General features: G+C 46.5%; 4 protein-coding genes across 4 annotated transcripts; 2 read left to right on the top strand and 2 right to left on the bottom strand.

Moving 5' to 3' along the window:
• Positions 1 to 294: 294 nt before the first annotated feature.
• Positions 295 to 4,873, bottom strand: igfbp7 (insulin-like growth factor binding protein 7). The gene is made up of 5 exons (XM_012858278.3): positions 4,158 to 4,873; positions 3,301 to 3,410; positions 3,067 to 3,174; positions 2,709 to 2,835; positions 295 to 715 (listed from the first exon to the last, which is right to left on the bottom strand). The coding sequence occupies exons 1-5, from the start codon at positions 4,582 to 4,584 to the stop codon at positions 693 to 695; spliced, it is 795 nt and encodes a 264-aa protein (XP_012713732.2). The 5' UTR covers positions 4,585 to 4,873; the 3' UTR covers positions 295 to 692.
• Positions 4,874 to 5,087: 214 nt separating this feature from the next.
• LOC105922384 (cytochrome c oxidase assembly protein COX18, mitochondrial) lies at positions 5,088 to 7,542 on the bottom strand. Its single transcript, XM_012858276.3, has 6 exons — positions 7,046 to 7,542; positions 6,697 to 6,797; positions 6,151 to 6,305; positions 5,966 to 6,081; positions 5,778 to 5,885; positions 5,088 to 5,501 (listed from the first exon to the last, which is right to left on the bottom strand). The coding sequence occupies exons 1-6, from the start codon at positions 7,370 to 7,372 to the stop codon at positions 5,340 to 5,342; spliced, it is 969 nt and encodes a 322-aa protein (XP_012713730.2). The 5' UTR covers positions 7,373 to 7,542; the 3' UTR covers positions 5,088 to 5,339.
• A 179-nt stretch (positions 7,543 to 7,721) lies between these two features.
• On the top strand, positions 7,722 to 11,093 carry selenot2 (selenoprotein T, 2). Its single transcript, XM_036127447.1, has 5 exons — positions 7,722 to 7,948; positions 9,739 to 9,849; positions 10,058 to 10,184; positions 10,258 to 10,345; positions 10,503 to 11,093. Exons 1-5 carry the CDS (start codon positions 7,758 to 7,760, stop codon positions 10,622 to 10,624), a joined length of 639 nt encoding a protein of 212 aa, XP_035983340.1. The 5' UTR covers positions 7,722 to 7,757; the 3' UTR covers positions 10,625 to 11,093.
• Positions 11,094 to 13,463: 2,370 nt separating this feature from the next.
• Positions 13,464 to 21,675, top strand: rnf4 (ring finger protein 4). The gene is made up of 8 exons (XM_012859085.3): positions 13,464 to 13,660; positions 18,323 to 18,429; positions 18,561 to 18,717; positions 18,807 to 18,889; positions 18,965 to 18,977; positions 19,061 to 19,163; positions 19,397 to 19,448; positions 21,327 to 21,675. Exons 2-8 carry the CDS (start codon positions 18,418 to 18,420, stop codon positions 21,474 to 21,476), a joined length of 570 nt encoding a protein of 189 aa, XP_012714539.2. The 5' UTR covers positions 13,464 to 13,660; positions 18,323 to 18,417; the 3' UTR covers positions 21,477 to 21,675.
• The last annotated feature ends 941 nt before the right edge of the window (positions 21,676 to 22,616 follow it).

Below are 22,616 nucleotides of genomic sequence, written 5' to 3'. Positions count from 1 at the left end.
TAATGCTAACTGCTACGGCTAACTGCTAAATCTACCTGCTAATGCTAACTGCTATCACCTCCAGCTGCTCCTGGTATAGTTAATGTAACAAATGTCTATTGAAAGTGACGTTAAACACACGTCTGTCTTGGTGGTTCCCACTGGATGCACTGGAACACAACATTAGCCTCTCTAATCTTTCTAAAAAAAAAAACAATAAAAGAAGGAAATAGTTTAAATGAACATATTTAGAAAAGAAAACTGCTGATGGAAGAAAGTTCATGTTTGGAAACAGATCAATAATGAACAAATGAGTTTGCTTTGGTCATAATGTGATTTATTGACTTTAGTTTTTACATCGAGGGGAAAGAAAAGTTTAAGTTGAACCCTTAGTTTTCGCTGCAGCTCTTAGAGAAAATCATCATGATGGAAAAGGTTTTTTTTTATTTTGTTTTCATCAATAAAGTTGTGCTGGAGAGAAAAGCTCTGGAGGCTAGAATACAGAACATAACCCTTTAAACACATAATGTCCCCTTAACAGGCTGAGCCATCGCCCTTCAAAATAACAGTCTTAGAAAGAAAACATTAATAAATGATTCAGAGTTTATATTCAGAGACAACTGAACTTAAAATTTCTAATAAGTTCAAAGGTACTTTAGAGGAAAAGAAACAGAAAAGTGTTGATATTTTGCTTCCGTCGTCTGATCCGCTGATCACAGCTCGTCCTCCTTCATCCCTGAAACAAAGACATGTCTCCAGTCAGAGATTTCCTCACAGGGACAGAAAGACTCCTGGACACCAGAATCACCCGTCTGTGCCTGAGGAGAACACCTACTGCCTGGTTTTAAGAACAAACCAAGATTTTGGTTTGTCTATTATGAGTTCTGAGTTCTTCTCATGACCCACGGTTCTACAGTGTCAGTTTCTCCTCTGAACCTGAGGAGAACCGCAGCAGAAAGAACCCTGAACGCCTCACGGATCACCTGAGTGACTGAGAAATCCTGATTTAGCGCTAAGATCCCAAAGCGCTTCCTCGGTTTGATGAGTTAGGCGTTGGTTAAACAGAATATTAGTTTTGATTTTGATTTCTAACACATAAACTCTATATTTTGTGGTTCTCCTGCAGGAACATCGCCCTGGTTGTCCTGGTGAGGGTGGGTTCAGGACACGAAGCTGTGTGAATACCTGGTCTTCATGTCAGATCCAGCCTAAAGCAGCTTGTCAGAGACGTGTTGTAAATGGAATTAGCTTAAAATCACCCCTGACCTGTTTACCATGTAAGCAGCTGCATTCAGGGAGAAGACGGCTGCTCTCTGGTTTAGTAAAGGTCACCGCCTGCATGTTTTCTGTCTGAGAATGTAAATGTTTGGGTTTGAGATGTTTGTGTTATGTCTGCAGACGGGGGGGCAGGCTGCCCCAGCCAGGTGTGTGATTACTTTATCTCTGCTCTGGAACTCATTAAACTGCTGGTTACTTTTATTCAATAAGTAACTGGGAAGCAGTTATCTTTATTTCCCACAACACGTGTCTGCACAGATCACCGTGTTGTTTCTGTTTATAGAATGTTTGATAAACATTCTATAAAGGGGGAGCGTTTATCTGAACACGCCAAACCTGAACCCAGTTTATGGGTCCAGAAAGATCAGGAGAATCAGAGAAGGTTCCGACCCCCTCCCCCCCCCCCCCCCCCCCCCCCTGTGACCATCACATGCTCCTGAGGAGCTGTGCGGCATCATGGGACACGTCTTCAGCATCAGCCTGAAGCAGAGGAAAGTACCACAGCAGGAAAAGCTCCTGTGTGGTACCGGTACCAGAGACCTCAGCAGCTACAGGCTGGTACCTCCAACACCTGATGGAGACCCTGGAGAGGCTGGTCCTCAACCATCTCCCCCTGCTGAGGTCCTCACTGGATCTCCTGCAGCCTACCAGCCTGGCATCAGGGTGGATGGTTCCATCATCTACCTGCTGCTCAGAGTTCTGGTCCATCTGGAGAACCCTGGCAGCACCGTCAGGATCAGGTTCTTTGGTTCTCCAGAGCGTTCAGCACCATCCAACCAGACCTTTGTAGACTGGTACCAGCAGAACCACCTGAGGTTAAATTCAGGGGAATTAAGAGCTGCTGGTGGACTTTCTCAGGTCCAGAACCACCTCACTGACCCAGGAGAACATCCAGGGAGCTGATGTGGAGATAATGGACTCTTCACCAGAACCATGAACTGGACTGGACTCATAATTCTGATGCTCTTTACAGAACGGGTCAGAACAGAATCTACCTGCTGAGGAGGCTGAGGTCTTCATCATCTCTGCTGCTGCCAACAGACTCATTAACTGTTTACAACATGCTGACGTTTGCTCTGGTTCTGATCCGATCGTTGGAGGTTTCTCTCAGGCGTTTGCATGTAGAACCTATTTTTCTCACATTGTTTTGTAAATCAGCTGCTGTTTTTCTTCTATTTAACTTGAATATTGCATTTGTATCTGAATATTATGGATAACGAACAATATTTCCTTTTTGCCTCTCTGATAAGTTCATTCTCTTTAGAACTGACCTGTAAATTAGCAGCTCTGTGTTTTTTCCGCCGTCACGCCCCCATCTCCCCATTGTGGAACAATAAAGTTATTTCTAATCTAATTTTAACCAATCAGGATCTACGTTGGTGGAAATAAAGGCAGCTTCGTTTGACCATGACTGTTTGTGTCCACCTGTGGATGATGATGCCAGTTGTTACCTGTCTTGACGATGATGTCATCGATGGAATCCACCAGGTGGATCGCCCCGGTGGCCGACGCGTCCCCTTTGGAGTTGGTGGCGTGACACTCGTATGATCCTGCTTCTTCTTCAGTCAGCGGGGAGATCTGAGATAAGACCAACAGATCTGGCTGATCCAGCAAGGAGCCGTGGAGATGACATCACCTGACAACACCTGGAGCACCAGAGACACCTGGAGCCCCTTGCAGCTGCCTTAACGCTGGTGTAAAACCACTATTTATCCCCCAGAGAGCTGAATACTGACTTCCTGGCATCTCTGCTATGAGCAGCTGCTGATTATAGGCGCTAAATAAAGAAATGTAGGAATCACTACTAACCAGAACCCAGCCTGTTACTTGATGTTTCTCAGGTCCTCCTCTGGTCTGGATCGCCAGGTTGTCTCGATCTCCAGGAAGCAGCTCCGCCTTTCTCTTTCCACCAAGGACCTGAGAAAGATCAGCACAGACAGGACATTTCTCATCGTCTGATTGGCTGAGGGAGATGCTGCTGTCCTCTCATTGATCATTTTTTCCCCCAGGTTGAATTGATAAGGAAGTGACCGATGGATTCACCTTCCTCCAGGTGAGGACAGGTGTGGGCACACCCACAGCCTCACAGCTCAGGTACACCTGGGAGCCGCTGACGTTGTACACCTGACCCGGAGGAGTGACGATGATGGGAGCTGCGGGCAGACAGAAACGGCAGACTTCAGCTCGACAGGATGGGATCAGGACAGAACACGCCTCGCCGTGGAAACTCAGTGACCTGACAGGAATGTCCTCTGAGCGCGCTCAGTGAGGCCTTTAATCCAGAGTGGAATGCTGTGTTTGTAAAAGAGCGAAGGGAGAAAATCCCAAACAACACCAGTCAGAGCGAGTTACTGTGGGCCCAAAACCACTGGAGCACACATACTGGTTGGTGCTGAGAGGTGGAACAGACAGGAGAAAACATCTGGAGGAACATCTGGGATCAACACACCTGCAGGGTTCCTCCAGTGGTTTAAATCTGAAAATAAAAAAAACCACAACCAGAATTCTAACAGCGGAGATCTTAAGTTCTGAGATGTTCCTAAGTTCTCCACCGGAACCAGTTGGAAAGAGTCGTAGAACTCTTTTAGAATGGAGCATGGATCACCTGGATCCATCAGAAGAATGTAGACAGAGGTGCTGAAATCACCTGGTGGACACCCTCATGTTTCCTGAAACATCACCAGAACCTGCAGCTGGATTAGATTTACGTTCTAACTTCATGGCGTTAATTATTCCAGCTCTGACAAACCCGGTTCCTCGTGGGTTCCGCCCACTCTGGTCAAACGAGCGGTAGTCCGCCTCACCTGAGGTCCGCCTCACCTGAGGTCCGCCTCACCTGAGGTCCGTCTCACCTGAGGTCCGTCTCACCTGAGGTCTGTCTCACCTGAGGTGCGTCTCACCTGAGGCGCAGCGGCCTTTGTTCTGGATGCTGATGGCCTCTCCGCCCTCCTTCTGCGCTGCCATGCTCGCGGTCTTCAGCGCGCAGCCGTTCCTGTACGTGGTTCCGTCGGTTCCGCACACTTCGTAGGCGCTCTTGCAGGCGCACACGCCGGTCTTGCTCTTCTTGTCATCGTCGCTTCTGACGCACTCCAGCCCGGAGCCGCAGCGGCGCGCTGCCGCGCGGCGGCCGCCGCACAGCTCTCCCTCCGCCGCGGCGCAGACCGCGCAGCAGCCGCAGATGTCCCGCAGGGAGCCGGCGGGACATCCCTCCGCCGGGAGAGGAGCGCACTGGGCCGGGTCACAGGGAGCGCAGCCGGGACCGGCCCTCAGAACCGGGAGGAGGAACAGCAGGGGGACCAGGACCAAGGAGAGGCTGCGGGACTTCATGGCGCTTTGATGAAGTCTGGACCGGACTGAGATCCGGATCAGTGGAGCGCTTTGGGAGAGTTGGCTGACTCCGCCTCACAGCAGATCTGATCCCAGATCAGAACAGCAGTGGTCCGAACTTCCTGCTGCAGATGCAGGGTTTTAATAAAAATCACATTAATCACATGGAAGGTCCACGGATATCTGACTAATGATTAAATCTTGTTGCTGGATGGTTCCGATCAGAAGTTCTCTCCACATTCCTCAGGTTCAGGTCCCGGTTTGTTCCGGACACTCAGTCTGGAAAACAGGAAACCTTCCAGTCAGAGCCTGGGAGTGGGTTGTTCCTGTTATTGTTTAGATTCCCAGAACATGTCCACACAAGAACGCAGGCTTCTAACAGAACACGCTCCACTTAGAACTATTTAAACAAGAACGCAGGCTTCTAACAGAACACGCTCCAGAACTAACAAGTTAAAGACCTGAATTCTAATTAACTTTAAAGAAAACACAAAGAACCCATATACAGCAGAGTTTTAACAAAACGTACTTTAAAACAGAACATTTCAACAGAACCATAGACAGAACGTGACATTTATCAGGAGAACACAGCTACAGAACTTTATTGTCATCAGAACATTCAAAGAGTCCCACACGAAGCTCCTCTGTTAGAGTTCCATCAGAACCAAGAACGAGGAGGACGCTGCAGAGTTTTTGAGAGTAGAACCCAGGGCGGTACTGAACGAGGAACTCTGTAGAACCTGGGAAGGTGGTTCCTACTTCCAGTACTTGTTGATAAAGGCCGACAGCAGGTCTCTGTACGGAGTGTCGGATCTCTGGGTTGGCAGCCGGAGGGTTCTGTGGACCGTCGGTGAGCGAAGTAGGAGGTTGTGACTGAACCCAACCAGACTAGAGCAGAACCAGTACAGCGCCATGGACTGGGAGGACAGAAACAGGATGTTAGAAAGCTTCATCTCTTCAAAATAAAAGCTCACACTACAGCAGGTCAAATGGCTGATCCAGAAATATGTAGAACCTTTGGATCCATTCGGGTCTGTACAAAATGAACCAGACACCAGAACCTGCTCACAGTCTGGACCTGGTTCTGATCCAGATCTCTGACAGGAGCTATTTAATGGGGTGCCCAGATTTCTTCCCGCCTAAATGGATCAGCGGTTCTGACCCAACAGCTACCAGAGGCCTCGTTGACTCACAGAAGGGACGGAGGCGGCGATGGGAATCATCAAGACGGAGAACCCTCTGAACCCGTTCAGAACCAGCCGCTGGAAACCCGACGCTCCGGCTCTCTGCAAAGAAAACACCTGGAGAGAAAAAGGAGAACCGCTGACTCAGGCTGATGACATCACAGCTCGGGTTATCCCGGCTCCGCCCCCAAACGCACCTCCACGATGAGCAGGTTGGCGAGGCCCAGGCACACCGGCAGGATCCAGGTGGAGTCCGGTACCGTGAGGTCGGAGAACCAGAGCGCGCCGCCTGCCGCCAGCTCGCCCTGGAGGGCTGCACAGCAACAAAAAGATCAACCCACAACCAGAACCGACCCAGAACCCGCAGAGCCCAGGTCCTCACCTGGCCGGTCCAAGCTGAGGTTCCGTAGAGCCAGAGACAGACTGACCCAGAGCGGCAGCTGGACCCAGACCAGCAGGCTGGCCTTAAACGGGTGACAGTTGTCCCGGATGTAGAGCTGAGAAACCAGACGCCGCAGGTTCTTCTTGAACTGGACCCTGCACACGGAACCAGAACCGTGTCAGACCTTCAGGTTCAGTTCTGGACCCAGATATCCAGAGCAGATTACCGTTCTCATAGGGTCAAAGTAGCTTTAATCAGAGAAACACAAAGGAACCAAAGTCCAGAACTATTAAACGTCTGCTGAGAACAAACCTTCAAACTCTCAGGAGGAACCGGCTCACTCTGAAGGTTCTGGTTCGGTTCTGACCGGTTTTCCAGTCTCCATCTTAATGTAGCACATCGCTTCTGTTCTGTTCTTACATCAGCAGAGCTCTACTACAGCTAGAACCTTCAGAACCTACAGAACTGATCCAGAATCTGAACTCATCGCGGTCCAAACGTTAAAAAGTGGGTCGGCGAACCGGGCCCGGCGTGTTTGTTCCTCACCTGCTCTGATTGTCCGTCCAGCCTCTCTCTCTGCCGCGGACTGAAACTTCATATCGAAGCCTCCTGGCCAGCTCAGAGATCTCCACCTGCAGCGCCTCCACCTGCGCAGCATCACCTGCACGTTACTATGGTTACCATGACAGGAAGCACCTGAGGCAGGTGAGACATGATCTGGGCCTCCTCTGAACGCTGGGCCCAAATGGTCCAAACCCTCAGCGGGTTCTCACCTGTGAAGCTGGGTTAGTTCCCTACTCAGATCCAGTTCTGGGATCTCCAGCACCTGGTCTAACTTTTCACATGCGTATACCTGACCCGGGTCACAGGTGATCTCGGTTCAGTGAACACTCACCTTGGCGATGACGATCAGCTGGTAGGCGGCCAGCGGCAGGGTGATGAAGGTCCTGATAGACACCGTTGCCACAGCGATGCTCAGCCACCATGGCAACCCGCTCACCTGGTGCACGCCCACCAAGAAGTTCTCACACAGGTGAACTGGGGCAGCGTCTGACAGGCTGCCGTACCACCCACCTGCGCCGTTGGCTCCACCCACTCCCGACACCCTCCTCACACGTGACCCAGTTGTACAGGTAAGGGCCGGAGAAGCCCACCTGGCGAGGAGGTGAAGAGCACGGGTCTGCAGGACTCTGCCTGTCACGAGCCCCGCCACAGTGAGCATGGCGTCCACGTGACTTTTGCTTCAGCCGACAGGAGCGCGCATGCGTGTCCACTGTCCTTTAAAGTGAAGATAGGCCTCACTTTCGTCCGCAGCCTGGTCCAAAGCAGCCCATACCCGGTCTAGCGTCACTTAGACATGACGTCATCTGGTCCCTTCGGCGCGGATGTATGACGTAGAGAACGTAGGAAGATTTTTTTTAAAAAGGAACACATTAAAATGAAACAATGAACTGCGCGAATAGTTCCAACAAAATGATAAAGCGATATTTATCAGTTGTTTGACGGCAGCTCAGCGGAAACTGAACAGAAAACTTCATCTCTGGAGGCTCTTATTGTGAAGGTCACCGCCCGGCGGAAGTGCTCCCTGAGTGAGGAGATTAGCAGCCATGGCGGAGTTCGGTTCGGGCGGCCTGCTCGCCGCTCTGCTGCTCTTCACGGCTCTTACCCTTAAAGACGTTTATGTGGGCCGGTCGGACCACCGAGGCGACGTCTCTCTGGATACCGACCCGGACTCAGAACCCGGGAAACCCCCCAAAGCAGCGCTGTACTCCGGGCCGGTGCTCCGGTTCCGCTACTGGTGAGTTAGCATGCCGGCTAGCAGTTAGCACGATGACGTCACGCTGGTTAGCGAAACAGGAGCCGAAAACAAGCGCGATTTTAGATTTAAAGATTTAACAGAACAAGGCTCGGCAAAAGTAAAAGTTTACCAACAATAAACAGAAAATGGAAAATAAAGCAAAGCCTGAAAACACAAAACCAACAAAAGACTGAGAATTGTCATTATAAGTGCAATTACTATTTAATTTATTGGCCCCAGCCTTTATCAAATTAGTATTTAAGAATGGAAAAGATTTATTACACGAGATCCTGTTTTAGAATTTCATCTGATAACATTTGAGACATTATTGCAATAATTAAAAAAGGTTGTTTTGCTATCTCAGAAATCTGAGTCACAAAACACACATGAAATGGTATTTATGTTGAATTTCTGTAAACTTATTTTGAAATATTAATTTCTAAAAACCTTGCCTCTTTTCTGATTGGGATCATAGGAATGATCGGGATTAGTCGTTTCTCATTTTCTCATATTCATAAAGCATTAGCAAACTGCTGCATCTCCTCCAACAGCTTTTAAATTTGTTAAATCTTGTTAAAGCTTTATAAAAGTCCCAAAAGCAAACGACTGTCGTCCTCCACCAGACGTTCGTAGTCCAGCAGATCTAAAACCAGACTTTCATTTATAATCTGAGATAAATCGTCTTTTAACCAGTCTGCCATCAATTGGGGAGATATTATCTTCAAAGAAAAATTATTAAAATATTGTAGTTAAACATCTCGTTCTGGAGCTTTTCCAGTTTGGTTCTTCACGTCTGAAATCAGATTCACGGTGTTCTTAAAAGCTGTGTCAATTATTGGGGTATTATGTTCCTCTAGTTCTAGAAAAAGGTTTCAGTTCACAGGATTGTACTCAGATCAATAAAAAGTTGAGTAAATGTGTACGTTTCCTCTGAAATAACTTATATTAGTAAAGATCAGTGCATTCTTTGTCGTGTTTTATTTATGGATCTAAATTTTTTCTTTGTTGTCTGTTCTTTTCTAAATAAGATGTATTTTTCGTTTCCTTTTAGCTCAGGGTCTAATGTATGCATTGTGTGTTTTAATGATATAAACTATAATACCATATTTACTATATAACGCTGCGTATATCTGCCCCGGCGGCATGGGTGGGTGTTGGGGGCCGTTTGCTCAGCACTCAGTGTTGCCAGATCTGACTGATAGTTTCCAGCCCAAAAACAAACTAAAAGCCAACCAAGTAAAAATAAAAAACACAGAAAAGCAGCTGAAATCATAACCTGACTAAGACTCATGTTAAAAGTGTAGAATTATTAAACACATAATAAAGAACAAGCAGCACAACTGCACTGAAGAAACAAAACTTCTGCTTGGTTCTGTCCGCCATGCTGCCTCCCTCAGCTGCTCAGCAGAGGGTTTGGTTTGCACAGCTAAATTAAATCTCTTTTAGTTCAGAGATATCGGCTGATGGCTAGACGTGACGACATTAAGCCTGAAAATAAGGAAGGACGAACCAAAGTGGACATAAAAGGTAAAAAGTTCAGGCAGCAAAACGAAGTTCTGGGATCTTTTTATCTTCAGACTGGCTAAACAGACTGCAGTCTGGGGCTCCACGGGTCCAAATAAACTTTATTACATGAAAACCAGGTGATTTCAGCCAGTATTACATCTCTGGGAATATATAATAATAATAATAATACTAATAATAACTGTGATCTAAGTTTATTAGTTTATTAGAACTGTGACCCGGTAAAATGTCCAGCCCACCCTAAAGGCTACCTGTGTGTCTTCCAGTATCTCCTGAGGTTACAGTAAGGTCTTCCAGGAATACTCCCAGGCCATCAGCCAGGTGTATCCAGACATCCGCATCCAGGGAGAAAACTACCCCCCCACCTCCGTCAACAGGTGAGTGACTGAAGCTTTATTGATAAACCTTCACCGCAGGTGATGTTCAGGTGACGAGTTAACAGCTGAGAGCCTCTCTGGCTCAGAGCTTAATGAGAGGGAAATATCTGGTTCTGGTTCTGGTTCTGGACCGGTAGCAGACTGGGAGAACTAAACCTCCAGAAACCAGAAGCTTCATCCTAAAACTCATCCTCCTCTTCCTCCTCAGGTTCCTCGGTAACCTCATCTCCTACCTGAAGCTCATCTCCATCCTCCTCGTCATCAGTGGTCAGAACCCCTTTCAGCTCCTCGGTACTGAAACGCCTGCAGTTTGGACCTGGACCCAGAACAACAAGGTACCAGAACCGCTCTGCTCTTACATTAACAAGCCACGGCGTAGATGGTGATGGGGCTGTTTCCTGTTGTCAGATCTTCTCGTGTCTGATGGCCTTCTTCATCTGTAACATGATGGAGACGCACTTCCTGTCTACGGGAGCCTTCGAGGTCACTCTGAACGGTGAGTGCTGATTGGTGCAGAGCCAAGCGACACCTGGTCCTCCTCACACAGCAGTGTCTGGGAACTTATTGAGGCAGCTTCTTGTTGCTGATGGTGGATAAACTGGGTCCGGAGGAGGAAGCACTTCCTGGTGTAACGCTGTTTCCTGTCCCCACAGATGTTCCTCTGTGGTCCAAGCTGCAGTCTGGTTATGTGCCAAACATCCAGGAGATGTTCCAGATCCTCGAAACACACATGAAGATGAACCAGGCCGATCACATGACCTTCACCTCCACTTAGAGCTTAACGGGTAACGACGGGTCGCTACCAGCAGGGGGCAGCAGAGACGGGACTGCATCTTGTCTGCTCAGCCGTGCTGCGTTCAGGTGTCCTTGCTGAGTGGGACGTTCAGCTGTTGGCGTTCATGAAGGCGTGGCCTTAAAGCAGGTCTGCCGGGCTGCGCCGGATGTCTCCGCCTCCATGCAACATTCCCACAATGCACTGGGTCATCAGATGAGCTGGACGACGGTCACGTGTTCCCTCGCTCGCAGCTCATTGGTTGTCTGTGATGTCATGTTTACTTTGCGTTTATGAACCCAGACTGCGTTCTGGTTCTGGTACCATTGGATCGGCTCTTCTAACGATCGACTTTGTGTTTTTTATTTAATGTTTGAGTTTTTATCGTACAAAGAAAGCGAATCGCCTCATGGTTGACGATCAGCTGATCGATTAGTGACCGCAGCTCTAATAAAATGTGACTTAAAGAAAAGTTTCCTGTTTCCTGCTCCGTGGGTTCCTCTGAAATCAATGTGGCCACAGCAGAACCGAATTCTGCTAGAAACCCAAAATGTCTAAATTACTTTCAAATATTTAAAAAATGTTCTCTAAGATTAGAAAGTCAGAGATTTTAAGCAAACATACCAAAGATCGTCTAAGATTGAAGCGATTTATTTAAGCGACGCCCATCTGGATATTTTGGTGAAATTTGGGAGTTCTGGTAAAGAAGGAAAACCCGGATCTGCTGCTTCCATGTTGGAAAACATCCAGATGTGCGTCTCCTGGATCCACCTTTAAACCTTTATTTTGGCTCAAGGCTCAGACTTTATCACCTCAGATAACATTTGTGTTTAGACATGTTCCTGTAAATGTCTGACTTTACTATATCAGAATATCTTTGCTTTAATATCACAAACTGATGCCTTTATTTTTTACTTCTTTAGACATCAGGTTTTTAGTAGAGAGTTATTCCTCAGTGGCAACATCATTTTTTCCCCTTTCTCTGCAGAAACACAGATACTCTGTCGTAATAAGATCAAAGTTTGAGCCGATTAAATGTTTAAACCCTTAAATGGGGAGAAATTAACATGATGGCAGAACCAACAGCAGCCATTTCTGCCTAAATAACAGCGGTTGGAGAAATGACTGAAGATGTGAGGGAACTCTTGTCAGTGTTTTCATGATGACGCTGGAATAAAGTTAAAGTTCAAAGGCAAGTCAGCCAAATAAACTTTAGTTTACCTCAGAAACTGACAAACTAAACTGTTTTTTCCTCTTAAACCAGTCTTCTGCCAACCTCTGAGCAACACTTAAGGGTTGCTGGAATTTAACCTTCAGCCCTCGTGAAATGAAGACGTTTGTCATTAAAAATAAAGCCATTTGAGAAAGCGTTTTAGTCTGCCAGGTTTGCATTGAAAGCAACAGATTGCTTAACAAGAACATAACTGGATTCTTTGTGGGATGAAATATGAACAAAATAAACTAATAATCCTTAAATAAGTCGGTCTAATGTCCTCTCAGAGCTCCTAGTTCAGCCTAAAGCGTCCTGCCGATGACTTTCAGCTTCAGAGCGACTCTGAAGGAGGCGACATGTTTGAACGCCTCTTATTTCCGTCATCTTGTTGATCTGCTTGTCATGTTTGCTCCATTCTGCTCATTTTACTCCATCTATCTGATAGATAGATGGAGTAAAATGCTCACCTGTCACCTGTCATGCTCACCTGTCAGCATTTCACTGGCATCACCTGCTGGTATAAAGAGGCTGGATGTGGCAAAGCGACTGACATGAAATGAGAAAAAAGGTGGAGAGACGGAGAGGAGCAGCTCCTTCATCCTCTCAGCTCTGGGAGGAGAACAGAGACTTGAAGGTGAATTGGTTCCTGGATCACGGAGCCCAGCGGCGACTCTGAGGCTGTTTGCTGCAGATCAACGCGTCTTTTTCTGCTTTTAGCTCCAGCCTGGAAATGAGAAGCTCACAGGCATCACACCAGCAACCTTCTAGACAACCATTTAGGCTCTGATGCTGACATCATCATGAACAACACAGAAAACACTGAATCACCTCTTTAGTCTATTTAGAGTATTTATGTCTGTGACCTTTTCTATTTCTTCTAAAATATTTATTATTGAGAACATTTCTGCATATAAAAACTCCTCTGTACTATATTCTTTGTACATTCGTCCAATTTCTTTTTATTTCATATTTTCCCTGTTATTAATTTCCCTCTATGAGGATAAAGTTGATCTCGCTCTCTAAAAGTCCTCCTCACTGCTAACATTTTGTCACTCTTTGAGCTTTCTGGGGGTCTAAGATGCTTTGAGAATAACTTTTACCTCACTGAGGTCACTAAGAGTTATTTTTAGTCTCAGGGTTCATGGTGAAGATGCTGCTGAAGCTGGTAACCTGCTGTGAAGCTTGCTCTTGCTTCTGGTTCATATTGATTTGAATGGAATGTTTTAATTATTTTTATTGTCCTTGTAGCCTTTTTGTTTTCTCAATACAGTCTCTTGTAAATGAGGGTTAAATATACATATTCTGTACAAACTTAACTCCAAAACAGTCCCTGTAGGATCCGTTTAGGTTCCTGCGCACTTGGGAGTGGATGGAGATGAAGGTGCAGCCATTCTTCAGTGATTTAAATCTAGAAATGTGGGTCATTAATCTATTTTTCTGTGTTTCTCATGTTCCGTCCGTGTCCAGAACTTTGAATCGTGGTGTCCCTGAAATGAGCTGTACAAATAAATCTGAAACAACAGAAAACATTGGACTTAAAAGCTTAAATCATTTCATTTTCGAAAAACTCAACCTGGTGGTTCCCACTCCCGTCCAGGCGGCGGCAGCACTGCTCCTTTAAATCTGGTCCGCCAGCTGTTATAAAACCACCGAAGAAGAAGAAAAAGGCTAACGTTGGTATCAGGGGTTCGGAGGAGCAGGACCGAGTTCGTTTCACTTTTCCGGGTCAGAACCAGCGTCAGTGAGACTGTAGTGATCCAGTCTGAGGAGGATCTGTCTCCAGGGCGTAGTGGACCTTCCGAACCCACCCGGAACCGCTGCTGGTGGTGAGTCCGGAAAGCTAACAGCTAGCTGCTGCTCTGCTCCTGGTTCGGTTCTGAGGGTCCGGTCCGGTGTTACATTTTATTCCGTTAGGCGCTGCTTTGGGCCAAGGCTGTGAAAAGGCAGCAGAACCTCCAGAGTTCCGGCGTAACACCGGGTCCGTTCTCTTAGAACATGGACCGACTCGGTTCCATAAATAAAGCACAGCAGTGGACCCAGAAGTACCGGCTCTGTGGACCGGGTCACGGCTCCCAGAAGTACCGGCTCTGTGGACCGGGTCAATGAGAAGTTAGAAATGAACGAATGAGGAAAATGAAGGAAGTTGGCAGCTGGGTTTGTCTCATGAAAACATTAATGTGATTAAAAAACGAGCCAGAAAGGTTTATATTCGGCTGTCTACGTCACTTCCTTTACAAATTCAACACTTTATCAACTAGTCTACACTGACTATTTCATGTTAATGGACATTTCTTAAAATATTGTTAGTTTTCAGCCACTGAATGTGTAATTAAGCAGTTAATCTAGCAGCCCCCATGCTGAGGAACCAAGCAGAGATGTTTCCTCCTTTTTTTTTACCTGAGATCTGCAGCACCTGTCAGAAAAGAGTAATGTGGAGTAACAAGCTTTATACTCGTTACTCCACATTACTCCAGACTTTTTGAATTGAGAAAGCTTCCTGGAGAGGAAGCCAAACGTCTTCAACTACGGATAACAAGTCCAGTTGCTTTGTTTTTTTACTTTTTTTGGAATGACCTGATGACTGAGAATCTTCATCAGCATAGACCACATCATTCCTCCTGTGAGCTAACGACCCTCCATGTGAGGGGCGAATAGATCCAGGTGAATCTACAGGTGTATCTAAGCTCTAACGAGGCTTACAGGTCTATGATCACAAACCCGAACCACCTCCACTGACTCCTCTCTATGCGGAGCAGCGGTGGCTCGACTCTGAGCTGCTCCTCTCTGAGGCAGCCACTCTCCAGACGAGGCTCATTCCAGGTGATTGGATCCAGGATCTGGTTCTCTGGCTCCTGGTCTGAGGAGAGAGCCGCTCGTTTCGGTGCCGTCTCTTTAAATCTAAAGGAGGAACTTCACCTCCACCAGAACCAGAACCAGGCTCAGTGTGAACGCTCATCTGCCTCCACCCACTGGGGCTTAGAGAAGACAGAGCAGAGACACAGAAAGCACAGAAGCTCACATTGACCCAGGAGTACTTTCTATGGTAGAGAAGACAGAGCAGAGACACAGAAAGCACAGAAGCTCACATTGACCTAGGAGTACTTTCTATGTTAGAGAAGACAGAGCAGAGACACAGAAAGCACAGAAGCTCACATTGACCCAGGAGTACTTTCTATGTTAGAGAAGACAGAGCAGAGACACAGAAAGCTCAGAAGCTCACATTGACCCAGGAGTACTTTCTATGTTAGAGAAGACAAAGCAGAGACACAGAAAGCACAGAAGCTCACATTGACCCAGGAGTACTTTCTATGTTAGAGAAGACAAAGCAGAGACACAGAAAGCACAGAAGCTCACATTGACCCAGGAGTACTTTCTATGTTAGAGAAGACAGAGCAGAGACACAGAAAGCACAGAAGCTCACATTGACCCAGGAGTACTTTCTATGGTAGAGAAGACAGAGCAGAGACACAGAAAGCACAGAAGCTCACATTGACCCAGGAGTACTTTCTATGGTAGAGAAGACAGAGCAGAGACACAGAAAGCTCAGAAGCTCACAATGACCCAGGAGTACTTTCTATGTTAGAGAAGACAAAGCAGAGACACAGAAAGCACAGAAGCTCACATTGACCCAGGAGTACTTTCTATGGTAGAGAAGACAGAGCAGAGACACAGAAAGCACAGAAGCTCACATTGACCCAGGAGTACTTTCTATGGTAGAGAAGACAGAGCAGAGACACAGAAAGCTCAGAAGCTCACATTGACCCAGGACTAGGTTCTGGACAAGTAACCACATTTGCAATATAATCACAGTTTTAATAAACGCAATTTCTAAATCAGAGGTCTGCAATGTTTGGCTACGTAACGATTGCTGGATCAGACGTCTTTTAGGTGTCGGTAATTATGTTTAAAGTGGGTTTGCTGCACATGGACGCGAAGAGAGCTGCAGCAGTGAGATAATCTAATTTTATTACTTGTTTTAGAGTTTATATAATCATACTTTTTACCAGAAACTTTCAGGAATCTCACCACAGCATTAAATAGCGGTCAGACTGTTTAATACACAGACTTGTTAGTTGGTTGCACTTTATGTTCAACAAGGATTGATGTCCAACTCGATTAAAAGCTGTTCTCTTTAATACTAATATTCTGATTATTAAAAACAGTTATATTTCTTGTTTTCTAATAGTCCTTTTTTAAAAAAAACATCTTTATCTACAGGATATTTTTGCTGCTTGTGGTTAAAGCAGAGAAAAGTCCAAATGAAATCACAGTTTAGATGGAGTATTTCCTCTTAGAGGAGGAGGCAGACTCGCTGCTTTAGTGGCTGCGAATAGGAGAGAAACCGGGTTAGAAGATGAAGACAGAACCTGCTGGATCATCTGGAAAATGAAGACGTTGATAGCAGCAGCTTCCTGGATGGTGTCACAGGCCAGATGTAGCTGCTAAAAAGAGGAAAAACAGAGTGTGTGATGTTAAGTTGAAATGACAATTAATGGAGAACAGTAGGAGAACTCAGCAGAGGAACCCAGACCTCCAGGATCAGGATCTGCAGATCTGAGACGACTTGCTTTGCTTTCATATTTCATCTCTTTTAGCAAATAAAGTTATTATTTCTATCTGCCTGCTGGTCTCTCCACTCGGTGAGCGGCGCCAGCAGCTGCCGTTGTCCAACTGGGTCGGGGGAAATTCTGCACAGCAGCTCCAGAAGTTCAGCCCCGATGGCGTCTCCTCTTACGTTAAACTCTCCTCCTTTTTGCCTCTGAAGCTTTTCCAGCTGCATTTTCTGGTTTTTCACTTTGTTTTTCGGTGGAGATGACGCGGTGCTGCTGATGCTCGTCTTCCTCAGAGGGCCTAGAAACACTGATTCACTCTTCAGTGGCGTCTGAACTGGACGGCTGTACGCTTTAGGATTTTCCTCTTGGTTCTTAAACGTTTAGGCGCCTCCTTACGCATCGGAGCGTTTACACGTTCCCAGCAGAACCCTGAGGTCCGGTAAGCTGCTGCTCTCAGCCCCAGAGAGGCCGATAACATGAATGGGTTTAAACCGTCTCTTTAACTTTAATTCCAGTGAGCAGCGGGTTTATTACATTTATTGCTCTGTCTTATTCTTTTACTGTAGATGGATTTTTGTTGCTTATTTTCGGTTTTGTGGACCTGCTCAGCAGTTTGATCAGTTTGATGGCGGCAGTTTGATCAGTTTGATGGCGGCATAAAGCTGCCGCCATCTTCTGATTTGCTGACGTCGCTGTGCTCACATGTCGCCTGACGTGCGAGCACAGCGACAGATCTTATCAGATTTAAGAGGCTTTTTTTTTTTGCGTTGACTCGTCTTAGTACTGAAATTAGTCATTTATGTTCTAAAGTGGAGTTTAGGCTTAACTTGACTCTCTTCAGGACTCGTTAGCGGGACTCGTTAGCCAAGCGTCTGCTCAGCACGCCGTCAGCCTCGTCTCTCCTCAGGAGCACCACACGGCTGTGTTCTGAGCCACTTCCTGTTCTCTCTCCATGTGAACCACTGTCTCCGCCCGTCTCCCACCTGCAGGTACCGCCGGTATTCAGGTGACGCAGCCACACCTGCTCTGCTCTTGGATCAGAACCCGTCGGTGTGTCAGTGTCCGAAATTAACTTCCTGATAAAAATCAACCGGCCAAGTATTTTTTTTTACTGGCCAATTCTGACTGAGTCCAGCTAAATATCTCCACATAATGGCGCTACGTACTTAGCCTGAGCTAAACGCTAACTGTTAGCAAATGGACATGATGTAGCGTCACATGTGCGTGTTTATAGTCATACGAGCCGACAGCAGAGGAACATGATGAAGCATCCACCTAAATACTGTCTGAAAAACACGATGTGGTAGATTTACTCGCCATGTGGCAGCTAGCCCTCTGAAATTTACTCGGTAAATGGAAAATTTTCTCACATTTGGCGTCTGGCGAGTCTTAATTTTGGGCCCTGCTCACAGCTCAGTTTAGCAAATCTCCTACATCTGGTCATGCCCTCCGCTTTGACTTCGTTAATTTTAACACAACCACAGCCGCAACAAAATGCTGCACATAAAAAAAAAATTTAAAACGTGGGGAAAAAAATGAGGACAAACGGCTAAAAGCAATATAACGGAGTAAAAACAAGAGTTTAAAGGTCAGGGAATAAAAAGACTTAAAGGTGGAGCGTTGAAGCGTCTAAAGGAAGACGCAGGGCGCTCCGTTTGTCCCCTCTGAGCTTCCGTCAGACCTCGGCGCCTCCAGGGGGCACTGGTCAGCTGACCTGAATAAATAAATAAATAAATAAATAAATAATTTCCCTCTGGGATTGTTAAACTATTTCTGATTCTGGTTTTGTTGGACTCTGGCCCAGTAGAGTAGAAACAGAACTGAGCATCCAGACCAGAACTTTATTGATCTCATGAAAACATGTCTATTATTATTATTATTATTATTATTATTATTATTATTATTATTATTATTATTATTATTATGTTGTCATAGAGTCTGGATCGCCTGGATCCAGGAGTTGGAGTGAGCCCAGTGAGCTCCGGCGGACCTCCCTGTTCCCAGAATCCTCGTCCAGCTGCTATCAGAACATGAGCAGCTCGGTGAGTCGCCAGTTGGATCCGGAACCACCTGAGAAGCTGACCGCGGGTCACCGGGTCCAGTCGGCCGTCTGCTGACTGGACCTTGGTCCTCTGATGTGGAGGAAGTTCTGCTGACATGTTCTGTCTTTCAGGCACAAAGGAAGAGGAAACCCACAGGAAGTTCTCTGCCTTCTAGAACCAAGACCAGCAGAACTGCCAACAGTCGGACCTTGGCCCTCAGAACCGACGACGTTGGAGACCCGACCCCCCCGTCAGACCCGACTGACACGTTAGACAGTGTCACTGAAGGTCAGGTCCATCGCCAGAGATCCATGAATCCATCTGCAGAACGTTGTGGAGCTGCTGAGTCTATGTCCATGTCTCCTGATGGTGTTCAGGTGTGGAGGAGGTGGTGGACCTGACCCGCGAGGGATCAGAAGCTGCTGTGGTGGACCTGACCACCGCCAACGACTCTGTGCTGGTAACGCATCAAACACACTCTCACAACCACAGGCTGCGTGTGGAAAAGCTCTAACTCTGTTTCTTTGTCCTCCAGCTGGTGGATGAAGGTAAGACTTCTGCAGAAGGTCTCCGCCCTAAACGTCTCCGCCCTGACGTTGGGCCTTTTAACGTTCTGTCTGTCCCCCATCAGGACCGCTGGACATCAGAGTCCCTCCAGGTCAGAGCTATGTGCTCAGCAGCGACGACGACGAAGACGCTGCTGTCCACGCTGCCATCGCGTCACACACAGCCAGGTATTACACCCGTCCCCACCAGGCGATAGACCCGTCCCCCCTCAGACGTGGTCTTCATGATCATTTCTGTTTCCCTGCTCAGGTTTTACAACCTTCTGAAGCGCTTTGGTCAGCGCTGTTGATTTAAAATGCTCAGAATTGATCCAGGAATTAGACTGATCCATGCTGAGGGTTATTACAGTGATCTCTGACTCCGGCCCGGCAGAACCTCTCAACTTGTGTCTGTGTTTCAGGTCGACTTCGGGTCTCGTCAGTTGTCCCATCTGTTTGGACCTGTACGCTGAGGTGAGGTTCTGTCAGCTTCAGACCAAAGTCCCCATCAGCCGTCCACATTCAGGGTTCTGCTGGTTCCTCAGGGTTCTGCTGGTTCCTCAGGGGTTCTGCTGGTTCCTCAGGCGATATGAAGAAAATCTGATATATCTTTGGGTTACATCACCACACATAAGTTCAGATAACCTTAAAAAAAGAAGTTATTTTCAGCCATATATTGTCTAAAATTACACTGGTTTAATATTTAAAGATCCCAGCGACCAAAAAGAACGGCCGGTGAGAATCTACTACAAAATAAACCTGAAATAAAAGGTGCTGCTTTGTGCTTAAGACTTAAAAATGGTAAAATAGAAAATGTGACAGCCTGAAATTACAAAAACAAAAGTTGATTTGGCGACTATAGGAATGACTGAGCAGGAACAGTAACGTGTTTCTGTTGCTCTTTATGTGCTGCAAAAACAACAAACCACAAAAAGTTACAAACTGGAACGTTTAGACGCTGTTTGCAAAGCAGTCTCATGGGGGGGGGCCTTAGAAACTTCTTTTTAAACGACGATTGCTGTCTGTTGTTGGTTTTAAAAGCCGCCCAGTGTGGCGAGACAGGAACGTTTTAATCACAGAAGTCCAGATTCTGTCCTAAAACCCTGAAGAACGGCTTCATTGATGCAGAAAAAGCTTCAGTTCTGACGTTTCCAGCAGGATTAATTCCCTCTGGTGGAGCTGCAGGAGCACAGATACTCGTTAGTTTTTCACATTTGGGATTATTTCTTCGTGGTCCTTCCACCACTGCAGGGGATCAGATTCACTGCCGGCTGTTAGGGCAGCAGAGCGTTCTGCGTTTATCAACTGATGTGGTGTTGGAAGAGCTTTCTGCCTTTTCAAAGAAAGTGTTTTTCTGTTTGATGCATCTGGATCTGATCCTGCAGCTCTGTCACTCGGCGTTGCAGCACCACGCCTGCTTCCATCTTCCACCGTTGTTTTGAATCTGGGCTCCACTAATGATGCCTAGCAGGGCGTCAGTGGAAGGTCGGCTAATTTCTGTCTCAGCGGAGCGTCGTCCTCCTGAGCCGCTAAGACGCTGGAACTAACAGACGGTGACACGTCAGGGGCTGCTGGGATACATTTTCTCTCACTGAAACGTACGACTCCAGTAACGCTTTCCCTGCAAACTAATTTCTGCTGGGCATCTCATGTTTTGCATCAAGAGTCTTGGTAAGATCTTTGAATCTTTTTCCACAGCGCTGCTGTTTTGTTACAGCGCCTGATTTCCCTCCACCTCTGCGTTTTCTGTCATGAGGGATGGATTTATCAAACCAAGATGCCGTCGTCTTCGTCTCCACAGCTGGTTTACGTCTTCACGTCGCAGTCAGTGTGTGGCGCTGGTTTTACGGCATGTTTTGTTAATTTACGTCGTCCTTGTGAAAACCAAACGTTTTTCTCCAGAACAGCTCGTCCTCGTCAGTAGTCTCGTTATTCGCTTGCTCAGCTGAAACGCCGCAGTCGCCGTGTTGTCCGCTGTCTCGTAGTAAATAAGCGCCGTGCTCGCTGCTGTGGGCGCCAGGTACCACAGTTCTGGTTTGGAGGAGGGGATCATGATGCGTTCGCAGCGCGTGGGAGAAAACAAAACTCTGTGAGCTTCATCTTGACATGAACATTTGCTCTTGACCTTAACCGTTGTGTGTTCCACACGTCGCCACCACTGCCTCAAGCCTCACATTAGAACCTGGTTCCATCTCTAAGTTCTTTAATTCAACATATAAACTACAGTTTCTGTCATTTTTCCCTTTGAGCTTCAGGGTCGGGAGAAAAACGGGTCAAAGTGAAACGTTCCTGATCAGCAGCCGCCTGAAAACGGCTGTCCTGCATCCTGATTGGCTCTTATTTCCTTCGCAGATCGTAGACAGCGGCCGATTGGTCGTCTCCACCAAGTGCGGTCACGTGTTCTGCAGCCAATGCCTGAGAGACGCTCTGGCGGCCTCACACACCTGTCCTACCTGCAGGAAGAGGCTCACCGCTCGCCAGTACCACCCTCTTTACATCTGACACCATGTGACATCATCAGCTGGCTGCGCTGCTATTGGCTGTCCTCAGGGACGTAACTGACATCATCAGCAGGGTTTTATTTGCTGAAACATTGAAAATGTTTTCAGGATCAGATCCGCATGTTGAAGAGCTAAATAATGTGATTATTTTCTTTCTGTTCAGAGTTTTATTTGAAATAAATATTCACATTGAGGACCAACGTGTGTCTGATGTCATCAGGCGGCGCCGGCGGGGAAACCATCGGGTTAACTACGAATGGATCTGAGACAGAACCGGGTTCTGGAGTTGGTGGAAGAATGTAGAACAAGACTCTTTCCTAACTTGAGAACTGGATTTAAATTCGGTTCTGCTCTGTTTTCCGTTTCAGACACAATATGAAAAATATCAGATGTTTGGAAGTTTAGATCCGAGACTCTTAAGTTTAAATCCAGAGGTTCAGCTTCAGAGATTCAGACGCTCCTGAGAGCGACTCTGAGGAAGGAGGCGACAGAAATTATTCCTAGAGAAGCTGAGGTGTCTTTAGTGGCATTTTTATTTTTTACTTTAATACTTTAAGTAGTTTTGGACCCAATACTTTTTTTTTATACTTGTGTAAAAGGTTTGATACTTCTACAGAAGTATTTTTAAACCCTAGTATTTATAATTCTACTTAGGCGATAGATGTGAATACTTTTGACCAGGCCTGGACAATAGAGAAGAGCATATTGATTAAAATACCAATATTGATCGATATTTATAATTATCAACAAATTCAAAACATTTTAAGTGCAGCCCTTCCATTTTATGTTGTTGCTTAGCAACCTATTTTTAGATAAAGAACAACAAACACTGAATTCAAACTCCACCCTTTATTAAACCAACTTTGTACCAAAACTGCAAGATTTAAAAAAAGTAAACTGGGGCGGAGCTTGGTGACGTTGGTTCCTGAGTCTGCGTTGTCATTGGTTGGGAGGATCTAATGATGTAATGTTTACCTACATGATTGGCTGGAATGCTGAAGGAAGGAAAACTTCTAGTGAACTATTTATTCACCCTTTTTTTTCTATCTGGTATATATTATTGAATTACCATTCAGTCCTATTTTGGACCCCTCTGCTGAGGGGTGGTTGACCCCGTCGCTAGATGTGACCCTGTCTTTTA

The sequence above is a fragment of the Fundulus heteroclitus genome, chromosome 23, assembly GCF_011125445.2.
Source record: "Fundulus heteroclitus isolate FHET01 chromosome 23, MU-UCD_Fhet_4.1, whole genome shotgun sequence".
In the NCBI taxonomy this organism is placed as follows: domain Eukaryota; kingdom Metazoa; phylum Chordata; class Actinopteri; order Cyprinodontiformes; family Fundulidae; genus Fundulus; species Fundulus heteroclitus.
Note: the sequence above shows the minus strand (reverse complement) of the source record. Positions and strands in the feature narration are given on the sequence as shown.